We start from the raw sequence: 25,734 nt of genomic DNA on the forward strand, positions 1-25,734 counted from the left end.
TTTGCTAACATCAGTAGTGATTTTTGATACAGGTGACACGGGCAGTTGCATGGGGCGGCATCGTGGAGGGGGCGGCATCGTGGTCTTTTTTTCTTTTTTTTGCTCGCACCCATGCTGCATTGCATAGGCACCAATCTGTTTTCTATTTATTGTCATCTCCTCTATATACAGTACAGTATCGAGATGACGAGGCTCCAGTTACAGCAGTGCAAGTAAACAAACAATATATATAAGAAGATTAAGAAAATAAACATACACTTTAGAACTCGGGATAAAAGGATCAATAACAGTTTCAAATTTATAATTTACAATTTGATGATTTAAAGTCTCACACACAACCCGTCGAAAGAGGAAGGGGGCCGGCTGCTTTTAAATAGAGCACATTTCATTCATAATTTTGTAATTCCAAGCCCATCATGTATTCATGATCTGAATCCTGGGTTGTGCGAAATCCCAGAAATAAACCCTCGACAAAGTGAATCTGTGAACTAAAGTGTAGGTCTGTTAGGTTATGTTGTGGTGGGGGGATGGGTGTTCATACTGGAGTGCAAAATTAAAACCAATGGAAGATGGACAAGAAAAGTTTAGAAAAAAAGAGAAAAGAAGAGGAGGAGAAACGAGCAAAAGATGCAGGTAAGCAGATGTGTCATTGGATAATGGCAGGTCATCCTGAAACAATCAGAATCAGAAAACTTTATTAATCCCTAAGGAAATTATGTGGGTTACAGTTGCTCCAAGAAGAAATGGTAAAAATAGTAACAGTAACAGACTAAACTCCAAAGAATACATTATGTTTCAGATTTTACACATTTAAGAAATAGCACTAATATATATCAAGGATTAACAGAGGTGATTATAAATAAATATCAAGAAAATTGATGATTATTCCAGAGTAGAAAAGAGTGTGTGTAAAAAGGGTGAAACTCTTACAGTGTTCGCAGTGTGTTAGATGGAGGAGTTGTACAGAGAAATGGCCACAGACAGGAATGATTTCCTGTGTCGTTCAGTGGTGCATTGTGGGTAATCTCAGTCTCTAACTGAACGTGCTCCTGTGACTGACCAGTACATCATGGAGTGGATGGGAGGTATAATCCATGATTGTCCTTATCTTGGACAACATCTGCCTCTCAGTCACCACCATCCTCACAACATTCTTGGCCTTGTGGATCAGTTTATGGAATCTGTTGGCATCTGTGACCCTCAACCTGCTGCCCCAGCATGCAACAGCATAGTGGATAGCACTGACCACAACAGGGATACAACAAGAAAACATTAATTAGTAGTGATAGTGAAAACATCTGTTTACGTTTGTTAGCCACTTGGCTATGAGAGTAAATAGTAGACACTGATGTAGCTGACTGAATCTTTTGGACTGTGTTCAGCACAATATTAATTAGTCACTGTCAGTTGTTGATTTGTCCTATTGTCATTGTATGATGATGTATTATGATGGTTGTTTGTTAGTTTGGGGGTGTTCGCCCAGGGCGCCAAACAGCCTAGGACCACCACTGGCTGACATCATGGTGCCACAGCACGACATCAGGGCTCAAACAGAGTGAAAGCCTCGATGGGTCAGGGCTGTTCTGGCAGCAAATGGGTGATGAGCAATATGTTTTTTTTTGGCAGGTGGTCATAATGTCATGCCTGATTTGCGTATATGCTGCCATATCTTTGTGAACTCATTATAGTTATGCACGCTAGGTTAAAAAAGAACAAAAGCAAATAAATAAATAGGATATTTATATTATAAATGAACTTCTTCTGGTTGGCACTAAACGACTGCTATCCAGAATTAACAATTTCTCTCTCACCATCAATAACTCGCTGGTCCCTATCTCTCCCTCTGTGAAAAGCTTGGGTGTCATTCTCGATAGCACATTATCCTTTAACTCACATATCAATAATATTACACGTGCAGCATATTTCCAACTCCGTAACATTAATCGCCTCCGCCCCTTCCTCACACCTCACGCCACTGCCATTCTCATCCATAATCTTGTTATCTCTAGAATTGACTACTGCAACTCATTATTATTTGGCCTCACACAAAAATCTATCAACAAGCTCCAACGTGTCCAGAACTCTGCTGCCCGTATTATTACTAGGACTTCTTCTACCCACCACATCTCCCCAATCCTGAAGCAACTTCACTGGCTCCCGGTCAAATTTCGCATCCATTTTAAAATAATTCTGTATACATTCAAGGCTATTCATTCTCTCTCTCCACCGTACCTCTCTGACTTATTACAGATGAAGCTCCCATCCCGCTGCCTCAGATCTTCATCTTCTCTTTCTCTCTCTGTTCCCTCTGCTCGTCTGATCACAATGGGAGGGAGGGCCTTTAGTTCCCTACCCCCGGACCTCAGAAATATTAGTTCATTCTCTCTTTTTAAGTCCACCCTCAAAACTCATCTGTTTAAAATTGCCTATTCTTAAATTTCTGTATGTTTTAACTTTTATCTTCTATTTTTACCATTGTGTACATTTCCAGTTTTTATCTGTTGTACAGTGTCCTTGGGTGCTTTGAAAGGCGCTATTTAAATAAAATGTATTATTATTATTATTATTATTAAATGAACTCACAAAAAATACAAGTTGTTTTTTGTACTTTTATATTGAAAAAGTGTTACCATTTTAACACTTGCTCAGTTGAAGTTTTTATGTATGTGCGCTTTGCTTTGACTGTTATCGTTCTGTCATTTTTATAGACAAAGTTCAATGTCGAAGTCAAAATGAAATCCTGAGGTGGGGGTGTTGGTTGTTGTGGATGTTGGCATTGGAATAGTAAGTTTTGTTCAAAGCAATACTGAATAGTAGGAACCTTATTACCATCTGGATAAAAGAATAAAATTCAGTGTTGTACTTTTTCATTTAGCTGCTGTTTAATTAGCTAAATCAACAAGTTAGCTAGTCAAGCTAATCAGTTTACTAGTCTGCCAGCTGGAGTTTGGAAATGCTTTTTTCTCCTGGATGTTTAACTTCTCAGTATTTTAGTGAGCAACTGCAACAACAATATCAATAATTTTAGTTAGGTTATAAGAGATGGTCGTGTGTTTTGTACTAGACTGCTCTGAAACAGAGCCAACGGGTTTATGAGGGATTAATATAGAGATTGAAGGGAAGCTCTGACAAAGCAGACGTATAATCTACATGAGAGTTTTTTCAAGTGACTTTGGTTACAATGCCAAAGACTCAAAGAGAAAAAAGTCCAAAATATTATCATAGGAGGTATGTAGTATGTGAGCTGACGCCTGACAACCACAGCAGCATGTTGATTCTTTGAGCATGAAGTAAGTCCACATCATGCAGATCACGATTAACGGGTCATTACCAGTGAAATATGCACATCCCTTAGTTGGATCATGACATACTGAGGACCAAACGAAGCCAAAAGTGTTCGTTGAGCTATTAACTTATAAACAAACATAACCAACATTTTGCTGATATCCGTTCTATTAAAAGATTTTGGCTGTATCACATCATATTTTATTACTAATACTAATCAGATTTACTAAACCGTGTTCGCTTTCCCAACACTTTGTGTGTTGTAAGTAAGTAAAACTTTATGTACACTCAACAAAAATATAAACGCAACACCTTTGTTACTGCTCCCATTCCCCATGGGATGGACGTAGAGACCTAAAATTCATTCCAGATACACAATATAACCATCCCTCCCAAACAGTGGTCACAAATCAGTCCAAATGTGTGGTAGTGGGCACATCTGCTATATTGAGATAATCCATCCCACCTCACAGGTGTGCCACATCAGGATGCTGATCTGACATCATGAGTAGTGCACAGGTGTACCTCAGACTGCCCACAACAAAAGGCCACCCTGGAATGTGCAGTTTTGTCTCACAGCAAAATGCCACAGATGCCACAAGCAACGAGGGAGCGTGCAATTGGCATGCTGACAGCAGGAATGTCAACCAGATCTGTCGCCCGTGCATTGAATGTTCATTTCTCAACCATAAGCCGTCTCCACAGGCGTTTCAGAGAATATGGCAGCACATCCAACCGGCCTCACAACCGCAGACCTCGTGTAACCACACCAGCCCAGGACCTCCACATCCAGCAGGTTCACCTCCAAGATCGTCTGAGACCAGCCACCCAGACAGCTGCTGGAACAATTGGTTTGCACAACCAAACAATTTCTGCACAAACTGTCAGAAACCGTCTCAGGGACGCTCAACTGCATGCCCGTCGTCCTCATCGGGGTCTTGACCTGACTCCAGCTCGTTACCGTAACAGACTTGTGTGGGCAAATGCTCACATTCGATGGCGTCTGGCACGTTGGAGAGGTGTGCGCTTCACGGATGAATCATGGTTCACATTGTTCAGGGCAGATGGCAGCTGAGAATGTCCCAGTTCTTGCATGGCCAGCATACTCACCGGACATGTCACCCATTGAGCATGTTCGGGATGTGCTTGACCGGCGTATACGACAGCGTGTACCAGTTCCCACGAATATCCAACAACCTCGCACAGCCATTGAAGTGGAGTGGACCAACATTCCACAGGCCACAATTGACAATCTGATAGACTCCATGCGACGATGTGTTGCACTGCATGAGGCAAATGGTGGTCACACCAGATACTGACCGGTTCTGGGTCCCCAGACCCCCAATAGCGCAAAAAACTGCACATTCCAGGGTGGCCTTTTGTTGTGGGCAGTCTGATGTGCACCTGTGCACTACTCATGATGTCAGATCAGCATCCTGATGTGGCACACCTGTGAGGTGGGATGGATTATCTCAATATAGCAGATGTGCCCACTACCACACATTTGGACTGATTTGTGACCACTGTTTGGGAGGGATGGTTATATTGTGTATCTGGAATGAATTTTAGGTCTCTACGTCCATCCCATGGGGAATGGGAGCAGTAACAAAGGTGTTGCGTTTATATTTTTGTTGAGTGTATATAGCACCTTTCCACATAAAAGATCACAAAGTGCTTCACACAAGGATGACAAAGCGTAAAACAAAACAGACAACAGTCAACAAAATGCAATTCTAAAATGATGTGTTTTTAGTTGTTTTATGAAAGAAGCTACTGAGTCCAGAGATCTTATGCCCAGTGGGACAGAGTTCCACAGTCTGGGAGCCACAGTGGCAAAAGCTCTGTCTCCCTTAGTTCTCAACTTTGTCTGATGAATGAAAGTAGACCCTGGTCACATGACCTAAGAGGCCTGCTATGAACATAAGGCTGTAGAAGCTCAATGGTGTAGGCAGGAGCTTGAACCAGAATCTTGAAGTGGACTCTGAATTCGACGGGGAGCCAGTGCAGCTGTATTAGCAACGGTGTGAGTACTTCGATGTTTTGGTCAGAAGTCTTGCTGCAGCGTTTTGAACAATCTGCAGATGCTCCAGGGAGTTTCAGTTTAAACACGTAAATAGTGAATTACAGTAGTCCAGTCTTGATGAAATGAAAGCATGAATGACAATCTCCAGTTCAGTGCGAGATACAGTCGCGCTTACTTTGGAAATGTTTCTTAAGTGATAAAACCGAACCAAAGATTTGACGTGAACATCCAAAGTGAGAGCCGGGTCGAAGATTACCCCGAGGCTCCTGATAGACGATTTCACAAATGTTGCAAGAGGACCAATAGCATTCATTATCTTAGGTACATGTCTGTCAGGAGCACATACAAGGACTTCAGTCTTTCCTTCGTTGAGTTGGAGGAAGTTGTCAGCCATCCAAACTTTAATGGATTCTTAGCACTCATTCAAAATCTTGGGGCTTGAAAGAAATGTATAACTGGATATCGTTGGCGTAGTAGTGGTAGCAGATGTCTTTAAAGGGGCTCAAAATGCTGTGCTGGTGGGGAAGTAGATATATTAAGAGCAATAAAGGCCCCAGCACAGAGCCATGTGGCACACCACGGGACGTGGAAGATGACCTGTACTTAGAGACTGCCACAAAAAAGTAACGTTCATACAGATATGAAGAGAACCACTCTAAGGCAGATCCAGATACACCGACCCAGTATTTCAGCCTTTCACGTAGGATGTGATGGTCAACGGTGTCAAAGGCCGATGTGAGATCCAACATCATCAGAACAGAACATTTTCCTGCATCGTTTTGCATCAAAGTAATGCGTCAAACAAACGTGTGAGCTCCTCAGCTGAAGTCCAGGTGTTCAGGCAATCGGTGAACTGCCCTGCCGTGATATTTCATCACTGTGTGCTAGCAGCCTAGGTTACAGCTTCCTGGGGTCATTTCTAGGCATTATTTTCATCAGAGCAGAAAGATCCGAGATTTCAAAAGGAAAGGGAGAATTTTTCCCTATATTACACAGCAAAAAGCATGTCTTTGTTTACAGCAGCAGGAGGGTGGAAGATAAAATTAGATTATGCTATTGTGTTCTCAAGAGCAAAAGCAACATTTCAGATGGGCTCCTTCTGCTCGAACAGTTCAATTACTTTACCAAAACCTTGCCTTTGCTCATTTCTTCATTTTTACCATTTCTTGTGAGCTTTGTTTTGAATTTGCTTTCTACTTTTCTCTCCCATCCTTATTTAACATACGGGCTGAATACATATAAATAAAGAATTTAAGATTTAGTGAGAGCAGCAGAGTTTTCCCAGAGACTATGTCCTTATCTCCAAATGTGTAAGGCATATGGTGCTGACTGCCAGATGCAGATGTTCAGCTTGTTTGCATCATATGTTATATATACAACTCTCCTTTAAAAAAGGAAAAGAAAGAAATTTCTCTAAGAGTAGCTGTATTAACAGTTTTATTGCATTCAGTGCACACTTAACAACTCGCTATGTATGTGTGTGTGTTTAGATGTTGTTGTGGGGTTTTCAGGTAATTAAAAATGTTGATAGACATTATGTAGCTATTTCAGTTATTGCCAGTTTCAATGATATGGTTTCTCTTCTGTGTTTTGTAGGATATCGTGGGTCAAAAGCTGCCGTACAGATCTAAGAGATCCCTGCTGGTTCCTAATATATCTATAAGTGAGAATGAGCGAGGTCCCTTTCCCAAGTTCATTGGCCAGGTAAGGAACACATGCTCCTATCATCCCAGATACAGCCATTGTTTAAAGTGCATTAAATAGCAATTTTAAAAGCGTATTTTTCATAAAAAATAAGTTAAAACTGAAATGGCTCTCTTTCCTGTCTTTTTTAACCACAGACTTATTTACAAAATATATAAAATGTTGTTTTTATTTTCTTCCAAAAACACTAAGGCAGATTTTCTTATTAATTTACTTTCATGTATGGAATAAATTGACCTTTGACCTTTATAGTGTTGTTTTTTTAGACAATATATTCATATTTTACAGTTCTTGCCAATATTCAACGCATGTAGGAGTCATTTATCCTGCACACAGTCAAAAGCAGAGTAATTACCAGACTGAACTGTTTTTAATTGCCCACTTGTCTGCTTTATTTTGACAAGCTATGATGATTGAAAAAATGCTAATCAGATTATTATTGTTACATTTTTGAGGGAGATTTGATGTGTGAAAATTAATTAAATTGTGTAAATACTTTCTTTAATTACTGTTTATAAAATATTAATTGCATTAAATGTCGGGGCCTGTTGTTAACATTTGGAGCACTAATGCCACACGCTTGTGTTTATTCTGCACTGACATGGATGGTTTTTTTTAATAAATATGGTTACTTGTAACCATATAAAGTGGAGACGTTTACCCACCAAAAAGCTGTTTTTGCTGCTTTTGAAAATATCCTTTCATAACAGATGTTTACTGGATGACACAGTGTTATATTTAAAAGCTGTTGTTGTTTGAGAAATGACTTCGTAGTCAAAGAAGTTGAGTTCTTTAAATGATCGACGCAGGTGGAGCGTTTTATTCTGAGATCAAGTATGACACGTGCCGCCACGTGGAGAGGAAGGTAAACCAGATGTTCATTTTCATCTATAGTTTGTCGCGCTCGGATTTTGGTTTAAATGCTGATTTTCAGTTTATTAAAGAACTAACAATAACATCCTGACATGGAGTGACTTTCATGTGTTTTGGGCCAGATCAAAATTCTTGACAAAATAATAAAAAAATTAAAGATTTTTTGTTTTTCAGATTAAAGCGCTAAACTATTTTGATATATGTACAAGTGTTGCAGCGTAACATGTATCTATAAACTATATATATTACAGTGTTAGTATATGTGTAATAATGTTTTATGACCTTAAAAAATGTAACATGGCAATTTTAAAGTTAAAGTTGATGTATGATAAAAGACCTTTCAACCTCGGCACATCTCTATCAAATAAATAGAACTAATGAATAGAAAAATAACAACACATTTTCATACAATCTGTTCTTGGTGATCAGTCGTTTTTCTTATCTGTAATTTTATTATTTTACATCCTTTTATCAGTTTAAGCCAAAACGATCAGCTTTAGACCCTTTTTGTAAAGAAAACTCTGATACATACATAATCTGCAGTTATGGGTCGAGTGTGCAAACTAGAGATGGCACGATACCACTTTTTTATGTCCGATACCGATACCGATATCATAAATTTGGATATCTGCCGATACCGATATGAATCCGATATAGTGTTTTTTAATCAACAAAACTGTTTTTTTTTAAATATCTTGCTGCATTTTGTATAAGTTCATACTCAAGTTTAAAACAACAACTACACTAAAGCTATTCTGTTATACCTATATGCAAAAAAAAAATATTTCATAGTTCAGCAATACTGATCAATCTAATAAACTTAAACCTACACCATCCTCACTATTCTGGTATTTTAAAGAGTACTTAGCGTAAATATTAAGCAACCTAACTAATAGGGTTCCAACTCCCAGCAACAACAAAAATAAAAAAATAAAAAATAGGGAACCACCCCTCACGCTCCACCTCATGATGCTTAATCAACGTAATCAACCTTAATTTGATGCAGTGTGAAAAAAAATGCACAGAAATCAATTATTTTTCAAGAAATATTAAATAGATTCAACATCTTTCTTCAACAAAATTGCAGACTGCACAGATGGTACCTTCCCAAAGGAAAAAGTACTATAGCTTACTAGGGTATATATATTAGACTTAATAGTTACTATATACAGTAATGGACTTCTATACATTTTGCATCAAATTAAAACTTTGGGTGTCAGATTCAGATAAATATTAAATAATTAAAAGCTCGACATTTTAAATGAGAATAAGAAAGAAAAGTATGTCTTTGTGCCCCCTTTTCCCTGTTAATGCCCTATCGGCCCCCCTGGCTAAACTTTGCTAGATCCGCCCCTGCACAGCTACCAGCGTCAGCTACGTAGAAAAAGATCCTGGTGTAGAAAGTAATATTAAATACATTCTAACAACAGCTGATCAAGCTTAAACGTGCTGCTGTTGTTCAGCCGCTGGTTTCCTCTTTCTGGTGCAAAGTGGACCAAAAACAAACCAGAGAGACGGACTCGCGACAGAAAAGCCGATCAGCTGATCATTAAGCAGTTTCATGATTGAAGTAGCAGCCGGAGAGCGAGAGGCAGTCGCTTGTTAAGCTTAACGCAGGAATGCTTTACAAACATTCAGAGATGGACTTACACACTTGCTTTACTTCTCTCGGGGATAACTTTGTCGGAGATGAAATGCCGGGTTGCTAGCGAAGCTCCACATGCTATCCAGACCACCGACAGGTCCCGCATGCCACAGCCGCTCTATCACGTGATGCATACTGCTCCGACGTGCTAACGTTCTGAGGTGAGTTACGGCGTGTTGCAAGTTTTGTGAGGTGCTTTCGTGATATTTAATGGATCGGATTACATTTTTTATTTTTCTCCGATATCCGATCCAGTAATTTAGGTCAGTATCGGACCGATACCGATACGTAATATCGGATCGGTCCATCTCTAGTGCAAACATTTGCAAACATCCCTGAATTTAAACCTTCATGTGCACATTTATTAAAACACAAATGTGAAACGTGTGTTACAGAAAAAAGTTTACATTTGGACTTTTGGTAAATTCTCTCCGCAGCATGTTGCCTGATTCTTTCATCACAGAAAAGAAACTAAGTGTGTCCTGGTGACAAAGCAAAGGTGACGCAGCTGATTACTTGTATGGGAGATTAAAAACATTAATAACTTGCTCGACACTCTCCAGTTTCTCTCTCAGACGTGTTTTATTTCACTTTTTCACATGCAACATTTAAATCACTTTCAGAACAAACGATCAACCAAAAGTCAAACACTTGGACACCTGTGTAAGGTATTTATATTGATCTGTTTTACAAAGCTTTGATTTATGAGCTTTGCTCTAAGGCTGGGCACTGAGAGATCATCCACAGCTCTCAATGCTCACTCAGACTAAAATAAAAAAGATATCCCTCTCTGAGCCTTGCACATAACAGATAATTGTGCCCTGGAGAGCATGACCACGGCACAAAGCGGCTCTACCCCTCATACTAATGCTGTGCTCAGTATGGTCCCTGTAAAGCCTGGAGATACAAGGTTGGACTGGACCAAGTGTGTCAGACCACCAGGTGATACTTTTGCGGGACAACTGTTGGCCATGGGGTCGTGCAAATTTCTTGCCTTGCCAACAGCAGGAAGATAAGAGTCAGCAGAATAGAGTAATCTGTATGGGACACATTATTTCTGCAGTATGCTCTGGACCTGACTGGGCAGAGCGTTAACCAGTGACACAGGAGGAGCAGTTTACCCTGCGCAGTACTTATGCATTCAAACGAGCAACAGGAGCATTGTGCCTACATGACATTCATTATTTTCTCACTCTCTTCTTCCACTGGGATGCCTTAACCGTCCTTCTAGTTTCCCAATTCCTGCTTCTCATCACTGTTTGTGCATTCCATACATTCATGCCGGTACCCCTTCATCCCTCAGCTCTGCATGAGAAGACAGGCTAATGTTGGCTATTTTACCTAATAGAAGCTATGTGTTGGTGACTTGGCGGAATTGATTTTCCACACCAATAGCTTTTCTTCTTCTTATACAACCGTACTACTTCCATGTGGCAGCCATTCATTTTTCATCCTTCCTTCTTCCCTCTGAGAGATAAGCAGTGAGAAACACCGAGAGGAATACAATTTGAATGTGTAGTGTGTGCATATGTGCACATGTGCAATGTGTGTGTGTACTTTGGGGGGGGGTCAGCTGTCAGCAGGGCTCACAGGGGAAGGCTAAGAACCTTGTTGTTTATGTCACACCTCTTGCTAGCTGTGGAAGTGTTTTGATACAGAGGTCTCCCCCCTGCCCTCCCTCCGGAGCCCTTAAACAGCTCACACAACAGCTGGAACATGCATTGAAACAGATATGCTTAAACGTTTCTCTTTGTAGATGCCACTTCAGTCTCTAATAGATAATTAGTCAGCTAATAGGACCATTTTTAGACTGTTGTATTTAGGAAGACAAGTCAGTCAAATCAGCCCATGTGGTCTAAATGCTTCATCTTAAAAGGTTTTTTTAATTTTTAATTTTCATTTTTTGCCTTCTTGTTTGGGATTAAGTGTGAGTCATTCTGTCATGTGGGGATAGAAGGCTGATAAAATAACTTGAAGCTTCAGGGAGAAATGTTTTCCTTGACCTATAAATATTAGGGGTGCAACGATACTCGTATCGATATTGAACCGTTCGATACAGTGCTTTTGGTTCAGTACACATATGTATCGAACAATACAACATTTTTAATTTATTTTATCAACTTTTCTTCTGACGATGCTGTCTGTGTGGAGTGCTCAGTGGATCTGCGCTCGACTACTCCGCCTAGGCTGCACTGTCGAGCGCAGATCCACTGAGCACTCCACACAGACACTCCCCAAACCTAACAGGTAAATTGTTTCTTTCAGACAGAAGGATTTATTTATTTATTTTTCATGAACTCCTTATTTTTCAGCCATTGTGATTGCTGCAGTATTAGTTTTTGGCAGTTTGGTAAGTCCTCCTGTAAAAGACTGAAAATACAGTTTTTTATTGCACAAAAACTAACAAACAGAAAAAGTATTGTTGTGTTTTTGGAAAGTTGGGATTTTTACTGGGTTTCTGTCTCTTTTTTTGGCTCTCGTTTGATCGTCCAGCCAACAGCTTGCTCCAGTTTTGAGCTGTTTCCCTTTATCTAAGGGATGTTTCAAATTGCAATTCTCCTAAAGCCATAAGACCCCATTAAATCTGGTTGGGAGCCAATCACAAGTGATGACCAAAGGAAAAACTGAAAGTTGAACCCTGGGAAACACAGGATAGAATGTAATTGAGAACCAAGCAACAAAGCTGTATTGGACCCAGCGTTTCAAGTTCATCTGTCTTTTTCTGTCACTGGAATCTGGGGCGATCGTGGCTCAAGAGTTGGGAGTTCGCCTTGTAATCGGAAGGTTGCCGGTTCGAGCCCCAGCTTGGACAGTCTCGGTCGTTGTGTCCTTGGGCAAGACACTTCACCCGTTGCCTACTGGTGGTGGTCAGAGGGCCCGGTGGCGCCAGTGTCCGGCAGCCTCGCCTCTGTCAGTGCGCCCCAGGGCGGCTGTGGCTACAATGTAGCTGCCATCACCAGTGTGTGAATGTGTGTGTGAATGGGTGGATGACTGGATATGTAAAGCGCTTTGGGGTCCTTAGGGACTAGTAAAGCGCTATATAAATACAGGCCATTTACCATTTACCATCTGTTGCTTTTCCGTTACGGAAAAAACAATGAGAGGTGGTGGATTGGCCAGATGCTGGCAGATGTGTAAAAATAACTCAGTTGTTTTGTGGTGGCTATAGCGGAGCTTCCACAGAGTCAGTAACATTAGCAAGTGGTGGAGGCCAGCAGGTGGATGAGGGAAAGGGAAGGCAGGAGGAGGAGAGACCCGAGGCGGCCGCTGGTCCCAGTGTCAGGTGAACTGACACTGGGACAGATATAAACAGATATAAACCAAGTTTAGATATAATTTATTGTTGTTGTGCTGACTTTTTGCAGTCAGTTACAATAACTCGTACTGCGTACTAGCTAGCATGACGGAGTTTCTATACAGCTGGATGGGTGCTATGATGTTATTGAACTTTATTTTATTCATAAGGTTAGTTAGTAGAGTTGCCAACCGTCCCGTAAAAAGCTGAATCGTCTGGTATTCAGAGAAAATATTACGCGTTTTGTATTGAGGTGAAAAGGAACAGTTTGTCCCGGACTTTAGCTATAATGAAAAAGGCACAAAGCTGGAGTTACTCTGTGTTTACGCTGCACAGCTGTTTCTTCTGCTCTCATCCTCCCCCCTCCCTCTCCTGTTTCTACTTCGATCATGAAACTGATCAATGATCAACTGATCGGCTTTTCTCTCTCGTTTGTTTATTGCCCACTTTGCACCAGAAAGAGGAAACCAGCGGATGTCGCGCTAAACAACAGCAGCAGTTTAAGCTTGATCAGCTGTTGTTAGAATTGATTTAATATTAATTTCTAATATCAGCTGATGTTTGCTGGAGCCACAGCTGTAAAGCTGCTGGTCATGATGTCGGTTTGGTTATCTGGTGAGAGGGAAACATGAAGACGAAACCAGGAGATGTCCTTACTGGATCATCAGAGCTGTGATGGAGAAACAGGTTTACCTTTTAGGTGACATGAATGAGTTGAAGGGAAGTTATGAACTGTTTCTGAGAGACAAATAACACCAGGATCCTTTTTTATGTAGCTGACAGCTGGTAACTGTGCAGGGGCGGGTCTAGCAAAGTTATGGCAGGGGGGCAGGTAGGGCATTAACAGGGAGAGGGGGGCACAAAGAAATACTTTTCTTTCTTATTCTCATTTCAAATGTCTCACTTTGAATAAATAATTATCTGAATCTTACAATCAAAGTTTTCATCTGATGTAAAATGTATAGAAATCCATTATTGTACATAGTAATTTTTTTGAGGGTCCCATCATAATTTCTTCAGAAGTAAGTACTGTATATGATGCCAGTATTTTCCCACACTTTCTAGATTCTGCACCAGTACTGTGTGTAAAATACCATTAAAAAGTCAATCAAGTTTTATTCTTTCTCACCTGTCTTTCTGTCTCCTTTCACTTTTTAAAGGTTGCCATGTTAGAAAAAATATTTTGCCCTGCCGTTTATTGATGTGGCAAAAATCTGTCATTTATCTTTTTTTTTTGTTTGTTTGTTTTTTTTCTGTCATTTATCAATGTTAATATTCACTAATGGTCATGTCTCACCTCTAGTCTTCTCTGTCTTAATTTCAGGTTTCCACCATGTGTTGTAGATAGTTCAGACAGTGTACATCATTGCTGATGTTATGTCCCAGTCCAGCCCTGTCCACAGATATATAACCAACCAACCCAGTGACGTGATGTTCTGTCCTGACCTAAGATGCTCTAAAACGGAACGCTTAAATCCAGCTTCACAGACGGCGTTAAATCCATGGTTGTTTTTGAGAACAGCGCTCCATCATCTTTATACATGTAGTATTTCACATCCACTTTAAAAGAGATAAAACTTACAGCGAATTAAGCAGAAAATATGTTTCTAATTGGCTCCAGGTCTGCATCCCAGCTGCTTGGACAGGCTCCGAGAAAGCAGTCTGGGCAAGTTTTGTGGTCCTAATTAGAGATGGACCGATCCGATATTACGTATCGGTATCGGTCCGATACTGACCTAAATTACTGGATCGGATATCGGAGAGAAATAAAAAATGTAATCCGATCCATTAAATATCAAACAAGTACCTCACAAAACTTGCAACATGGCGTAACTCGGCTCATAACCGTAGCACTTTGGAGCAGTATGCATCACGTGATAGAGCGGTTGTGGCCTGTGAGACCTGTCGGCGGTCTGGTTGAGTATTTGGAGCTTCGCTACCAAACCAGCATTTCATCTCCAAGGAAGTGATCCCAGAGAGAAGTAAAGCAAGTGTGTAAGTTCATCTCTGAATGTTTGTAAAGCATTCCCGCATTAAGCTTAACAACCGATACCTGGAGCGACTGCCTCTCTCTCTCTCTCTCTCTCTCTCTCTCTCTTCTTGCTGCTACTTCAATCGTGAAACTGATCAATTCAATTCAATTCAATTTTATTTATATAGCGCCAAATCACAACAAAAGTCGCCTCAAGGCGCTTCATAAGAGAAAAACCCAACAATCATATGACCCCCTATGAGCAAGCACTTTGGCGACAGTGGGAAGGAAAAGCTCCCTTTTAACAGGAAGAAACCTCCGGCAGAACCAGGCTCAGGGAGGGGCGGGGCCATCTGCTGTTGGGGTGAGAGAAGGAAGACAGGATAAAGACATGCTGTGGAAGAGAGACAGAGGTTAATAACAGATATGATTCAATGCAGAGAGGTCTATTAATACAGATCAATGATCAGCTGATCGGCTTTTCTGTCGCGAGTCCGTCTCTCTTGTTTGTTTTTGGCCCACTTCGTGCCAGAAAGAGGAAACCAGCGGCTGAACAACAGCAGCACGTTTAAGCTTGATCAGCTGTTGTTAGAATGTATTTAATATTACTTTCTACACCAGGATCTTTTTCTACGCAGCTGACGGCTGGTAACTGTGCAGGGGCGGATCTAGCAAAGTTTAGCCAGGGGGGCCGATAGGACATGAACAGGGAAAAGGGGGCACAAAGACATACTTTTCTTTCTTATTCTCATTTAAAATGTCGAGCTTTTAATTATTTAATATTTATCTGAATCTTACACCCAAAGTTTTAATCTGATGTAAAATGTATAGAAGTCCATTACTGTATATAGTAACTGTTAAGTCTAATATACCCTAGTAAGCTACAGTACTTTTTCCTTTGGGAAGGTACCATCTGTGCAGTTCTGTTGAAGAAAGATGTTGAATCTATTTAATTATTCTTGAAAAATAATTGATTTCTGTGCATTTTTCTTCCACACTGGATCAGATTAAGGTTGATTACGTCGATTAAGCATCATGAGGTAGAGGGTGGGGGGTTCCCTTTTTTTTTTTTTTTTTTTTTGCTGGGAGTTTGCAACCCTATTAGTTAGGTTGCTTAATGTTTCTGCTAAGTACTCTTTAAAATACCAGAATAGGGAGGATGGTGCAGGTTTAAGTTTATTAGATTGATCAGTTTTGCTGAACTATGACATTTTTTGGGTGCAGTATATTTTTTGCATACAGGTATAACAGAATAGCTTTAATCAATTATTCATTAACCCTTAATGTTCAGACCGGTTCAACCTGCTTCAGGTGATCATTCCTGTCGGCTTCTCCGCCAAGCCTGCTGCCACTAAAATTCGTTAAGGCTGTGTTTTAACTGGAGATTTTACGGAGAATTGGAAGACCATCACAAACCTCAGTACTGGGAACAAGCTAGCAAAGGAGTTTAGCTAACGTAAGCTAAAGTGGCAGTGTCTGTTTTTGTTTTTGACGCTGTCGCCGGTACGAGATTCCGGAATGGCACCACTTACCTCAACATCCAGCTGTGAAAGCTGCATCAACCTGAGCCAAAAAGTGATCGAGCTGGAACAAAGGATATCCACGCTATACCAAATCCAGGGGGCTGAATGCGAACTTGACACGATCCTCCTTGGCAAAGCTCAAACCACCGCTACTAGCGCTGAGCTAGCCGACACAGTGCACCATCCAGCTGCTGTGTCCCAAGATCCCGCCAACAGTCAACACAGGCTCTCAACTTGCGTCGCTGCTGCTTCTGCCAAGGACGAGAACTCCTGGTTTCAGCTAGGGGCCAGACCCAAGGCTCTGGTCAGCTCCACTCCACTCCAACCAGCGCCATGGACCATGGTTGAGATGCGTGGTGGCTGCAGAGAGGGCAGGAGGATCCGTCTCTCGCACCCTCACCCCTCTGGTGAGGTAGTATTGGAGAATAAATTCAATGTCCTGGATCCTGTGGACTTTCCTCCTCTGACTGCTAGCCCTCGCCATCCCGCTGTGTCGCAGAGGTCTGCGCCATCTCCACCACTACGCCCCCGGAGCCGCGGCGGGCAACCCGACGCTGTGGTGCAAACTCACCGCGGAGAGCTGTGCTTTACCCCGGCTCCTCGGAGAAGAGGACCCACGGCGCGGCTACCTGGGAGTCACTCACGCAGTCCGGCTGGCGCATCTCCATCTGAACACCCCCAGCGTCGCGGCGCGGGCATCTCAGATGGCCAACAGCCCCCAGTGGCACCTCCTCTCTCCACGCTGGTCCTCGGGGATTCCATCGTCAGGAACGTGCGGATGAGGGGGGCGCTCACGCTGTCGTTCCCGGGAGCCACTGTTGTTGACATAGTGGACAGAATTCCCAACATTCTGGCATCCCACCCACAGGTTAACCGGCTCATCATCCACATCGGCACCAATGACATCCCCAAACAGCAATCTGAGCTGCTGAAGTTGGACTTCCTCGAACTCTTCAGCCTCCTTGGTCAGCTGCAGGTGAGTGCTTTTATCTCTGGGCCCACCCCCACCTGTGGCAGAGGGATAGGCCGTTTCAGCCGGCTGCTCAGCCTTAACACCTGGCTTTCCTCCGCCTGTGTCTCCCACGGCGTGGGTTTTATTAACAACTTTGATGCCTTCTGGGAGAGGAGGCATCTTTTTGGGGCAGACGGGCTCCACCTCAACGCCTGGGGACGCCGTTTGCTGTCCGCCAATTTGGCATTTGGCGTACAGCACTCCCGCACATCGCCCTGTCACTACCCCAAACTGACATTACCTGCTGATCTGTTTGCCACTGACTGATGTTCCCCTGGTCCCAGCTCCTATATTTGTTCCACTTTTAACAGTAATACACAAAACTCTGGACTAGGACCTTTCTCTCCCACAGTCAACACAATACCCGTCATAATCACAAACAGAGAGCAACAGAATTATCATAAATCCAGTAACTCCAAAAATATTAATAACCTCCGGCCTCTTCAAAAATATCAACATCCATCCAACTCTATTGTCAAAAATCCACCAGTCTCAATCAGTATGGCACTTTTAAATGTCCGCTCTCTGTCGAACAAGTCTTTTATTATTAATGATTTAATTTTAGATAATAAACTTGACTGTTTATTTTTAACTGAAACATGGCTGGGTTCGGATGCACCAGTTGTTCTCACTGAGGCCTCCCCACCAAATTTTAGTTTCTCTTTTTCTATTAGAAGTGGTAAGAGAGGTGGTGGGACTGCATCTTTAGCCAACAACACACTCACCTCCAAACAAATTTTATTTGATCATTTTACCACTTTTGAATTCCATGCTATTGTTTTCAGCAGCCCTCCAGTTTTATCTGTCACAGTTTATAGACCACCTAAAGACAGCGCTGCTTTTATCAAGGAATTCTCAGAATTTTTAACAAACATACATTCAAAATATAACATGATAATTTTAACCGGTGATTTTAACCTGCACATAGATAATCCTTCTGACCCTGCAACAAAAGAATTCTTAAACATTCTTCACTGTTTGGATTTTACCCAGCACGTCACGCAGCCGACTCACAACAGAGGACACACTCTGGACCTGGTCATCACCCATGGGCTGTCCACCAGCGTGTCCTCTGTTGTTGACTTGGCTGTCTCTGACCACTACTGTGTGTTTTTTAACATCACCGGTTTTATTCAGCGGGAGACCTCGGTGCGACCTGTGAGGAGGCGCTATCTAACCTCTGAAGTGGCTGCAAATTTTACCAGGGTTTTAGACGAATGCCCCCCTGTGATTTTACCTGCATCCTGCGATTTGATTTTTAGTTATTTCAACAGCAAACTGAAGAAAAGCCTTGACTCCGTTGCTCCACTCACCACCAAAAAGATTAACGTAAAACATGCATCACCTTGGAGAAACGAAGAAGTCAAAAAACTCAAAAGAAATTGCAGGGCAGCAGAAAGGAGATGGAGGAAAAATAAAAATAATATCAACCATCAAATATTTTGCGAGCAACTTAAAGTGTACAATAATACATTAAGGAAGTCAAGAAAGTCATACTTCGCCAAAATAATCAGTAATAACAAAAATAATCCCAAGGTCCTCTTTTCCACCATAGATCATTTATTTAACCCTGATTTTAACAGCTCCCAAAGAACCCCCACAGACTCGCTCTGTGGGCAGTTTGCAGACCACTTCAGGGGAAAGATCAGCGCCATCAGATCTGATATTTTATCTAATCGCGATATGATTGTAAACACATCTGAGGGCTCGATTGTACCTGAGGAGACACTGGACAGCTTTGTCCTGGTTAATGCTGAGAACCTTCAGAAGGTTTTCTCCACAGTGAGACCCACCACATGTCTTTTAGATCCAATTCCTTCTTCACTCTTTAAAACACTTTATGGATTTTTTGAGGCTGAGCTTTTATACATGATGAACTGCTCTCTTCAGTTGGGTGTCTTCCCTGCTGCCTTTAAAACGGCGGTGGTGAGGCCCCTTCTGAAGAAGAGCAATTTGGATTGTAATGATTTTAATAACTACAGACCTGTATCCAACTTACCATTTTTAAGTAAAGTCTTAGAAAAACTTGTTTTTACTCAGATTACTGATTTTCTCAATGATAGACAGATCCTGGAGATATTCCAGTCTGGATTTAGGGTGAACCACAGCACAGAGACGGCTCTCCTAAAGGTTTTAAATGATCTTAGATGTAACTGGGACTCCCAAAAGCTCTCAGTCCTGGTGCTACTGGATCTAAGCGCAGCCTTTGATACAGTAGACCACGCTATTCTTTTGAACAGACTGAAACACATGGTGGGCCTCTCTGGTGCTGTACACAACTGGTTCACTTCATATCTCTCTGACAGAACTTTTATGGTGAGTATGGATACATGTTCCTCTAAGATCCATAAAATGACATGTGGTGTGCCTCAAGGGTCGGTTCTAGGCCCTGTACTTTTTAATTTGTATATGCTCCCTCTCGGCGGTGTCATCAGGAGGCATGGAGTGAACTTCCACAGTTACGCTGATGACACGCAGCTGTACATCTCCGTGTCTCCTGATGACACCAGACAAATGGATGCCCTTTTTAACTGTATCTTGGATATAAGATCTTGGATGGCAGAAAACTTTTTACAACTTAACCAGGACAAAACTGAAGTTTTAATTGTCGGTCCTGAGGCTCAGAGAGAGAAACTCTTGTCTAAATTAGAGGCATTTTCACTATGTCCTTCGCTACAAGTGAAAAACCTGGGTGTTATTTTTGACTCTGAGCTTGGTTTTATCCCACATATTAAACATGTAACTAAAATTGGATTTTATCATCTAAAAAATATAGCCAGAGTCCGCCCTATTCTCTCTCGGGCCAACACGGAGATGCTGATGCATGCTTTTATTACCAGTCGCATTGATTACTGTAATGCCCTGCTCTCTGGTCTTCCTAAGAAGAATATTTCACCTTTACAACTCTTGCAAAACTCGGCAGCTCGTGTGCTGACGAAGACCAGAGGGCGGGCCCACATTACACCGGTTTTAGAATCGCTGCACTGGCTCCCCGTGTGTTTCAGGATCGATTTTAAAGTTCTTTTATTGGTTTTTAAATGTCTTAATGGTCTTGGGCCTTCCTATCTCTCAGATCTGCTTTTACCATACGAACCCTCGCGGACCCTGAGGTCCTCTGGTACTGGCCTTTTGATTGTCCCTAAAGTCAGGACACATACTCACGGAGAGGCAGCGTTTCAGTGGTATGGTCCTCGTCTGTGGAACAGCCTGCCGGAGGAGCTCAGGGCCGCAGAGAACGTACATGTTTTCAAGAACAGGCTCAAGACCCACCTTTTTAATTTAGCTTTTACTTAGCGTTTATTTATTTTATGCTTATTTATTCTATCCTGCTATTTTATTATTAATTTAGGATTTACCTAATATTTGTTTGATTTTATTCTTATTCATTTTTTAATCTTCTTATTCTATTTATATTTATATTGTATCCTGTTCTTATTTATTTTATCATTTTACCCTATATATATTGTATTGCGTCATATCTCCAGTGTTTCCTCGGAGGGCGCTCTCTGCACCGGGGCTGTTATTGACCGTGGCTGCTGGGTCTCTGGGGTCCTCTCAGCCTGGCTGGGGGGCTCCTTTGCCTCCCTCCTGCTGTGTGCCCAGCCTGGAGGCTGTGGTCTGTGACCGGCTCCCGGTGCAGACGGCTCCCTGTTATAGTGTTTCCTCACTTGGCTCATGCGAGCCCAGCCCAATTTTTACTCTTTAAGTGTGCGCGTGTGTGTATGTGTGTGTGGGTGGGGGGATATATGTGTATTGAGAGTGTGGGGAGTGAGTTGGAGGGTGGGGTGGGCTGCTTTTAACTATGTAAAGCACTTTGTGCTACATTTTCTCTGCATGAAAAGTGCTTTATAAATAAAGATTGATTGATTGATTGATAGTGTTTGTTTGTTTTTTAAACTTGAGTATAAACGTATACAAAATACAGCAAGATATTTAAAAAACAGCTTTATTGATTGAAAACACACTATATCGGATTCATATCGTATCGGCCGATATCCAAATTTATGATATCGGTATCGGACATAAAAAAGTGGTATCGTGCCATCTCTAGTCCTAATAGAAAGTCTTTAAATTTTCAAACAAGCCTTTATATCAGAGTGAGTGGTTAATCGTAAAATAAATACAAATTTATAGTCTAGAAAAAAAAGGAGGAAGCTTCATTAAATACCCACCAAAGTCTCCGACGTGTCAACACGGAGTCTCAAACCCTTCAATCAGCAGAGCAATCTTAACTTTTTGTACTGAAGCTGTCAGTTATTCAGCCTGTGTTTATCCTTCTTTACCTTTGGGTCCAGCTCACAAATCAACTCAACGTGTCTGACTCGACATGACAGCACCAATAAAGTTCTGCTGGTGAGAGGAATGAGGCCCCGGTTTGGTTGTAGCCTCAGCCTCAAACATAGTACAGCGAGTAGATGTTTCTGACACCTTTGTTTCATTGTTTCTGTGAGGAGCGCAGCCTGATTTGCTCTGCCTGTCAGTCTGTATGTGTCTGCTGTCTTTTCACCCTCTATCTGGTGTCTGTCAGCTGTAGTGTTTCTTCCTTTAAACTTTTGCATCTTTTCTCCAACCACTGTCTCCGTCTTTGTCTTCCTGTTCTTACATAAAGAAGCTACAATATCAGAAAACTAGGCCGCCTTCAGCCCTCTCATCAGATCTAACTGATTTGCTTAATTGTCTAAAGAAAACCCACAAAGTTCTTGACTCTATCTCACCGTCTGTCTTTCAGCATGACAATCATGCTCGTTTTGGTGTTCGCCGACAGCGAGTTAAAACTATCGGACGCAGACTTCCAGACACACATAGCCCATGTGAAATCCATTTTGATGAGAGGGATGCAATAAAAACCAGATTTGTCAGCTGTGAACTACGTGAGAGATGCTGTCCATGTGTGAGCCTGAGCAAGATTGAAAGATTGGTCATCCATCTGCCTGAGAAAAACCGATGCAGGCAACCAAAGCCCATCGAGACACTAGCAGTTCCATTTATTTCTGTTTTTTAAAATAAAAATCCTATTTTTTTTCTGTGCTCTCCATTTGTTGGTGTGTGAACTTGAATGTCACAAACCTGTTGCCATGGGGGAAAAAATCACTTATAAAGGTAACAAGGGCACGCTAAACTGTGTGAACGAGAGTTTGTTTTCAAGAGCAGAATTTCCCATTACAGCAGTTCCAGCTGACCCTCTTAGCACAGTCTTGATGCTTAATAACACTCTTGTGTTCATGCTCCTTTTTTCCCCCACATGGGTTCCTCTTGATCGTTGCTCCTCTCAGCTCATTGTGATTGGTTCAGATTGTATTGGCTGATGGATAATGATTAGCAGAGCCCTCACTAACCAGCCTGTTAATTAGCCCAACTGTGTTTCCCATCGTCCAGCGTGGAGGACTGGCCCTGCTCTGTTTGTCCGCGTCTTCACTAGGCCTTTCTGTCTCGTCCCCCTCATTAGCAGGCTGGAGTGGCAGGACAATCAGGCAAAGCGCTGTTCCGAGCTTTGCATGCTTGTACACATGCACACACACACTGGCGCGGGTCCCAGGAGTCCTTTTATGGCTGGTGATTGTCATTCGCAGCTGGCTGTGTGACCTTGACAGGGATAACAGAAGCATCACTGAGGGATGCTACTGGATACTCTTCCCCTCTCTCTCTCTTTCTCTCACACACACACACACACACACACACACACACACACACACACACACACACACACAGGAGTCAGAATACTCCCTCGTTCTCCCTTAAAAAGTACAAGGACATGCGTAGTGTGTGTGGAAGGCTTTTGCATGTTAATGACTCAGACTGATCATGTTTTCTTTAGACTAACTTTATATTAAATATGTGTTTTTCATGAAGATATCTTTGTACATTCAGTCGTGTCCTGTGCATAGCCTATGATTCAGTGTCCTGCAGAAGTTTAAATTATTTTCTGTTTGACTTTAACGAGTGTCTCACATCGATGGGAAGAATTTTTGGCCCACTCTTCTTTATAAAATTATCCATTTGAGGTTTGCTGGCATTTGTTTGTGCACAGCTCTGTGTTGGTCAAGTTACTTGAAAAAAGTAATCAGTAACTAATTACTGATTACTTCCCCAAAAAAGTAATCCCATTACTTTACTGATTACTTATTTTCAAAAGTAATTAATTACTTAGTTAGTTTTTAAAAACACGATTTACAACCTGAAGAGGTGATAAAGTGATAGATCTTTCAGCCCAATTCTACTTTTTCTACATAATCCATCATATAAAATGTGATCAGATGGAAAAGTTTCTTTTTAAAACTTGTTTTATCAGTTTTAATCTTTTAACTTTATGCATCAAGCAAAAATTTAATTATCTGCAACATTCTCTGACTGGAAGAAATTAGTTTAACATTTAAACCTATTTTCTGCACATTCCAGCACATAAAATAAAATATTTTTGTGTTTACACTCAGTCTTTCAAATAGATGCAAGTAAAACACAGCAGAAAATAAATAAAGTCAAAGACTCAGCGGTCCTGTTGCTCTATTTTCACCTGTAAAGCAGGAGTGGGGTAGGCGGAGGTTTACCCTGGTGCAGGTGTGCTGCGGTCAGTGGAAGAATCCGCGAGTTTCTCTGTGAGTTTCCCATCACGTCGTAGCTACTCGGTGCTTGTTGGAAGTTTAGGGGTTTTTTCGCTGTAAAAAGAAGTTTTCTTCCCACGCACAGCGGACACTAATGTTTTTGTCACTTTTTATGGAATCAAACTCAAAGTAAGGTCAGTACTTCCACGCTTTAAACGCTGCACGCTCATACTCTCTCTGCACTCGATATGTGATCCACTGTTGATCTGCACACAGCTGTTGTCACGAACGTCGCACTCGCTTACGTCACTGTCATGAGACATTCTCGCAAAAAAATCACGGTTTTAGTAACGCAGTAACGCAGCGTTCCTACGGGAAAGTAACGGTGATCTAATTACTGTTTTTGCAATAGTAATCCCTTACTTTACTCGCTACTTGAAAAAAGTAATCGGATTACAGTAACGCGTTATGCCCATCTCTGACAGCTCTCTTAAGGTCCCACCACAGCATTTCAGTCAGACTGAGGTCTGGACCGTGGCAGGGCCAACGCAGCACCTTGATTTTTGCTGCTGTGCTTTCAATCATCGTCTTGTTGTACGACCCAGTTTCGGCCGAGCTTTAGCCTGACGTCTCACTCTAATCAGATGATGAACAAAGGAGTTCATAGTCAAATCCATGAGTGCAGCGTTCCCCTATGACTGCAAAACAAGCCCAAACCATCAGAATGTACTGGGCAGTCACAATGAGGTGTTTGTACTGACATGCTGTGTTTTTCTTACCAAGCAGGGTGCGGTGCATTATGGCCAGGCATCTCCTTTTTTAACCAAAAAAAAACGTTGTTTCCAAAGTTTGCTCAAATGCAACTTTGCAAACTGTAGCTGTGCTGCAGTGTTCTTCTAGGAAACAAGAGGCTTTCTCCTGGTAAACAGCTTTTGAAACCAGCAACTCACTTTACTTTGGTCTTAACTCTACTCTCCTCCATAGCTGCTCGTCTCCTTACTGGTAGTGGGCGGCGTGTCTCTATTACCCCTGTCCTTGCTGATCTGCATTGGAACAATATAGCACCAAGCTACCTCATTGAGCTACTTAGATCATACACCCCTACTAGAGCATTAAGATCATCTTCCCGGTCACTCCTGGTACTGCTGAGATCTCGGCTGAAGACTAGAGGTGACCGCGCGTTTTCCTTGGCTGCACCCGATTTATGGAATAACCTCCCCATCGCTGTCCGCGAGTCTGATTCCATCCATTCCTTCAAATCGCAGTTAAAAACCCACTTATTTAGCCTCGCCTTTTCTACCAGTTAACGCTTGCTTGATAGTTAGCTTAACGCTTATTCTTATCTTCATTTTACATTTTTTTTGACTGTTTTATCCTCTACACTTAGCCTTCTTTTATGCTTTTATATGCAATTCTTTTGCCTTCGTGTGTTTTAATGCCATTCAAGCTGCTAGCACATTTTGGTACCTTGCCATAGCCCTCATCCTTCCCTGTTACTTCATCTTACCCTCTTGCATGTTAAGCACTTTGGTACACCACTGGTTTTTAAATGTGCTGTATAGATAAAGTTTGTTGTTGTTGTTGTTGTTGTTCAGCTTTTTTTCTAGTCGTGTTCTGTAGTAAAGATTGACATCTAACATGCTGATCCAGGCTTATAATTTATTATGTTATTTTTTATTTGCAGTTTATCTGAGCGTTGGGGACTTTGGGGTAAATTTGTCACAGCATCCACTCCTGGGTAGATTGTGGCATTATGTTAACGCACAGTTGAATGCTCCAGAGCTGCAAACTTTCCAAAGTTCTGTTTTTACAGAGGTGCTCACACCTGCTCATGATTCATTAATAAAGTGCATTTGATTAAGA

General features: G+C 41.8%; 1 protein-coding gene across 1 annotated transcript in view; it reads left to right on the plus strand.

The window, feature by feature from the left end:
* The window catches only part of cdh13 (cadherin 13, H-cadherin (heart)), a 423,814-nt gene that overhangs the window by 166,043 nt on the left and 232,037 nt on the right, over window positions 1–25,734 (plus strand). Inside the window, exon 4 of the mRNA XM_086297939.1 lies at window positions 6,905–7,012. Within this exon, the coding sequence (XP_086154065.1) occupies window positions 6,905–7,012 (108 nt within the window). The remainder of the gene's footprint in view (window positions 1–6,904; window positions 7,013–25,734) is intronic.

Source organism: Aulonocara sp. 'chitande type north' Nkhata Bay, linkage group LG7 (genome assembly GCF_057382095.1).
Source record: "Aulonocara sp. 'chitande type north' Nkhata Bay isolate Kocher_YH1m ecotype deep benthic linkage group LG7, A_spYH_male_GT1.1, whole genome shotgun sequence".
In the NCBI taxonomy this organism is placed as follows: domain Eukaryota; kingdom Metazoa; phylum Chordata; class Actinopteri; order Cichliformes; family Cichlidae; genus Aulonocara; species Aulonocara sp. 'chitande type north' Nkhata Bay.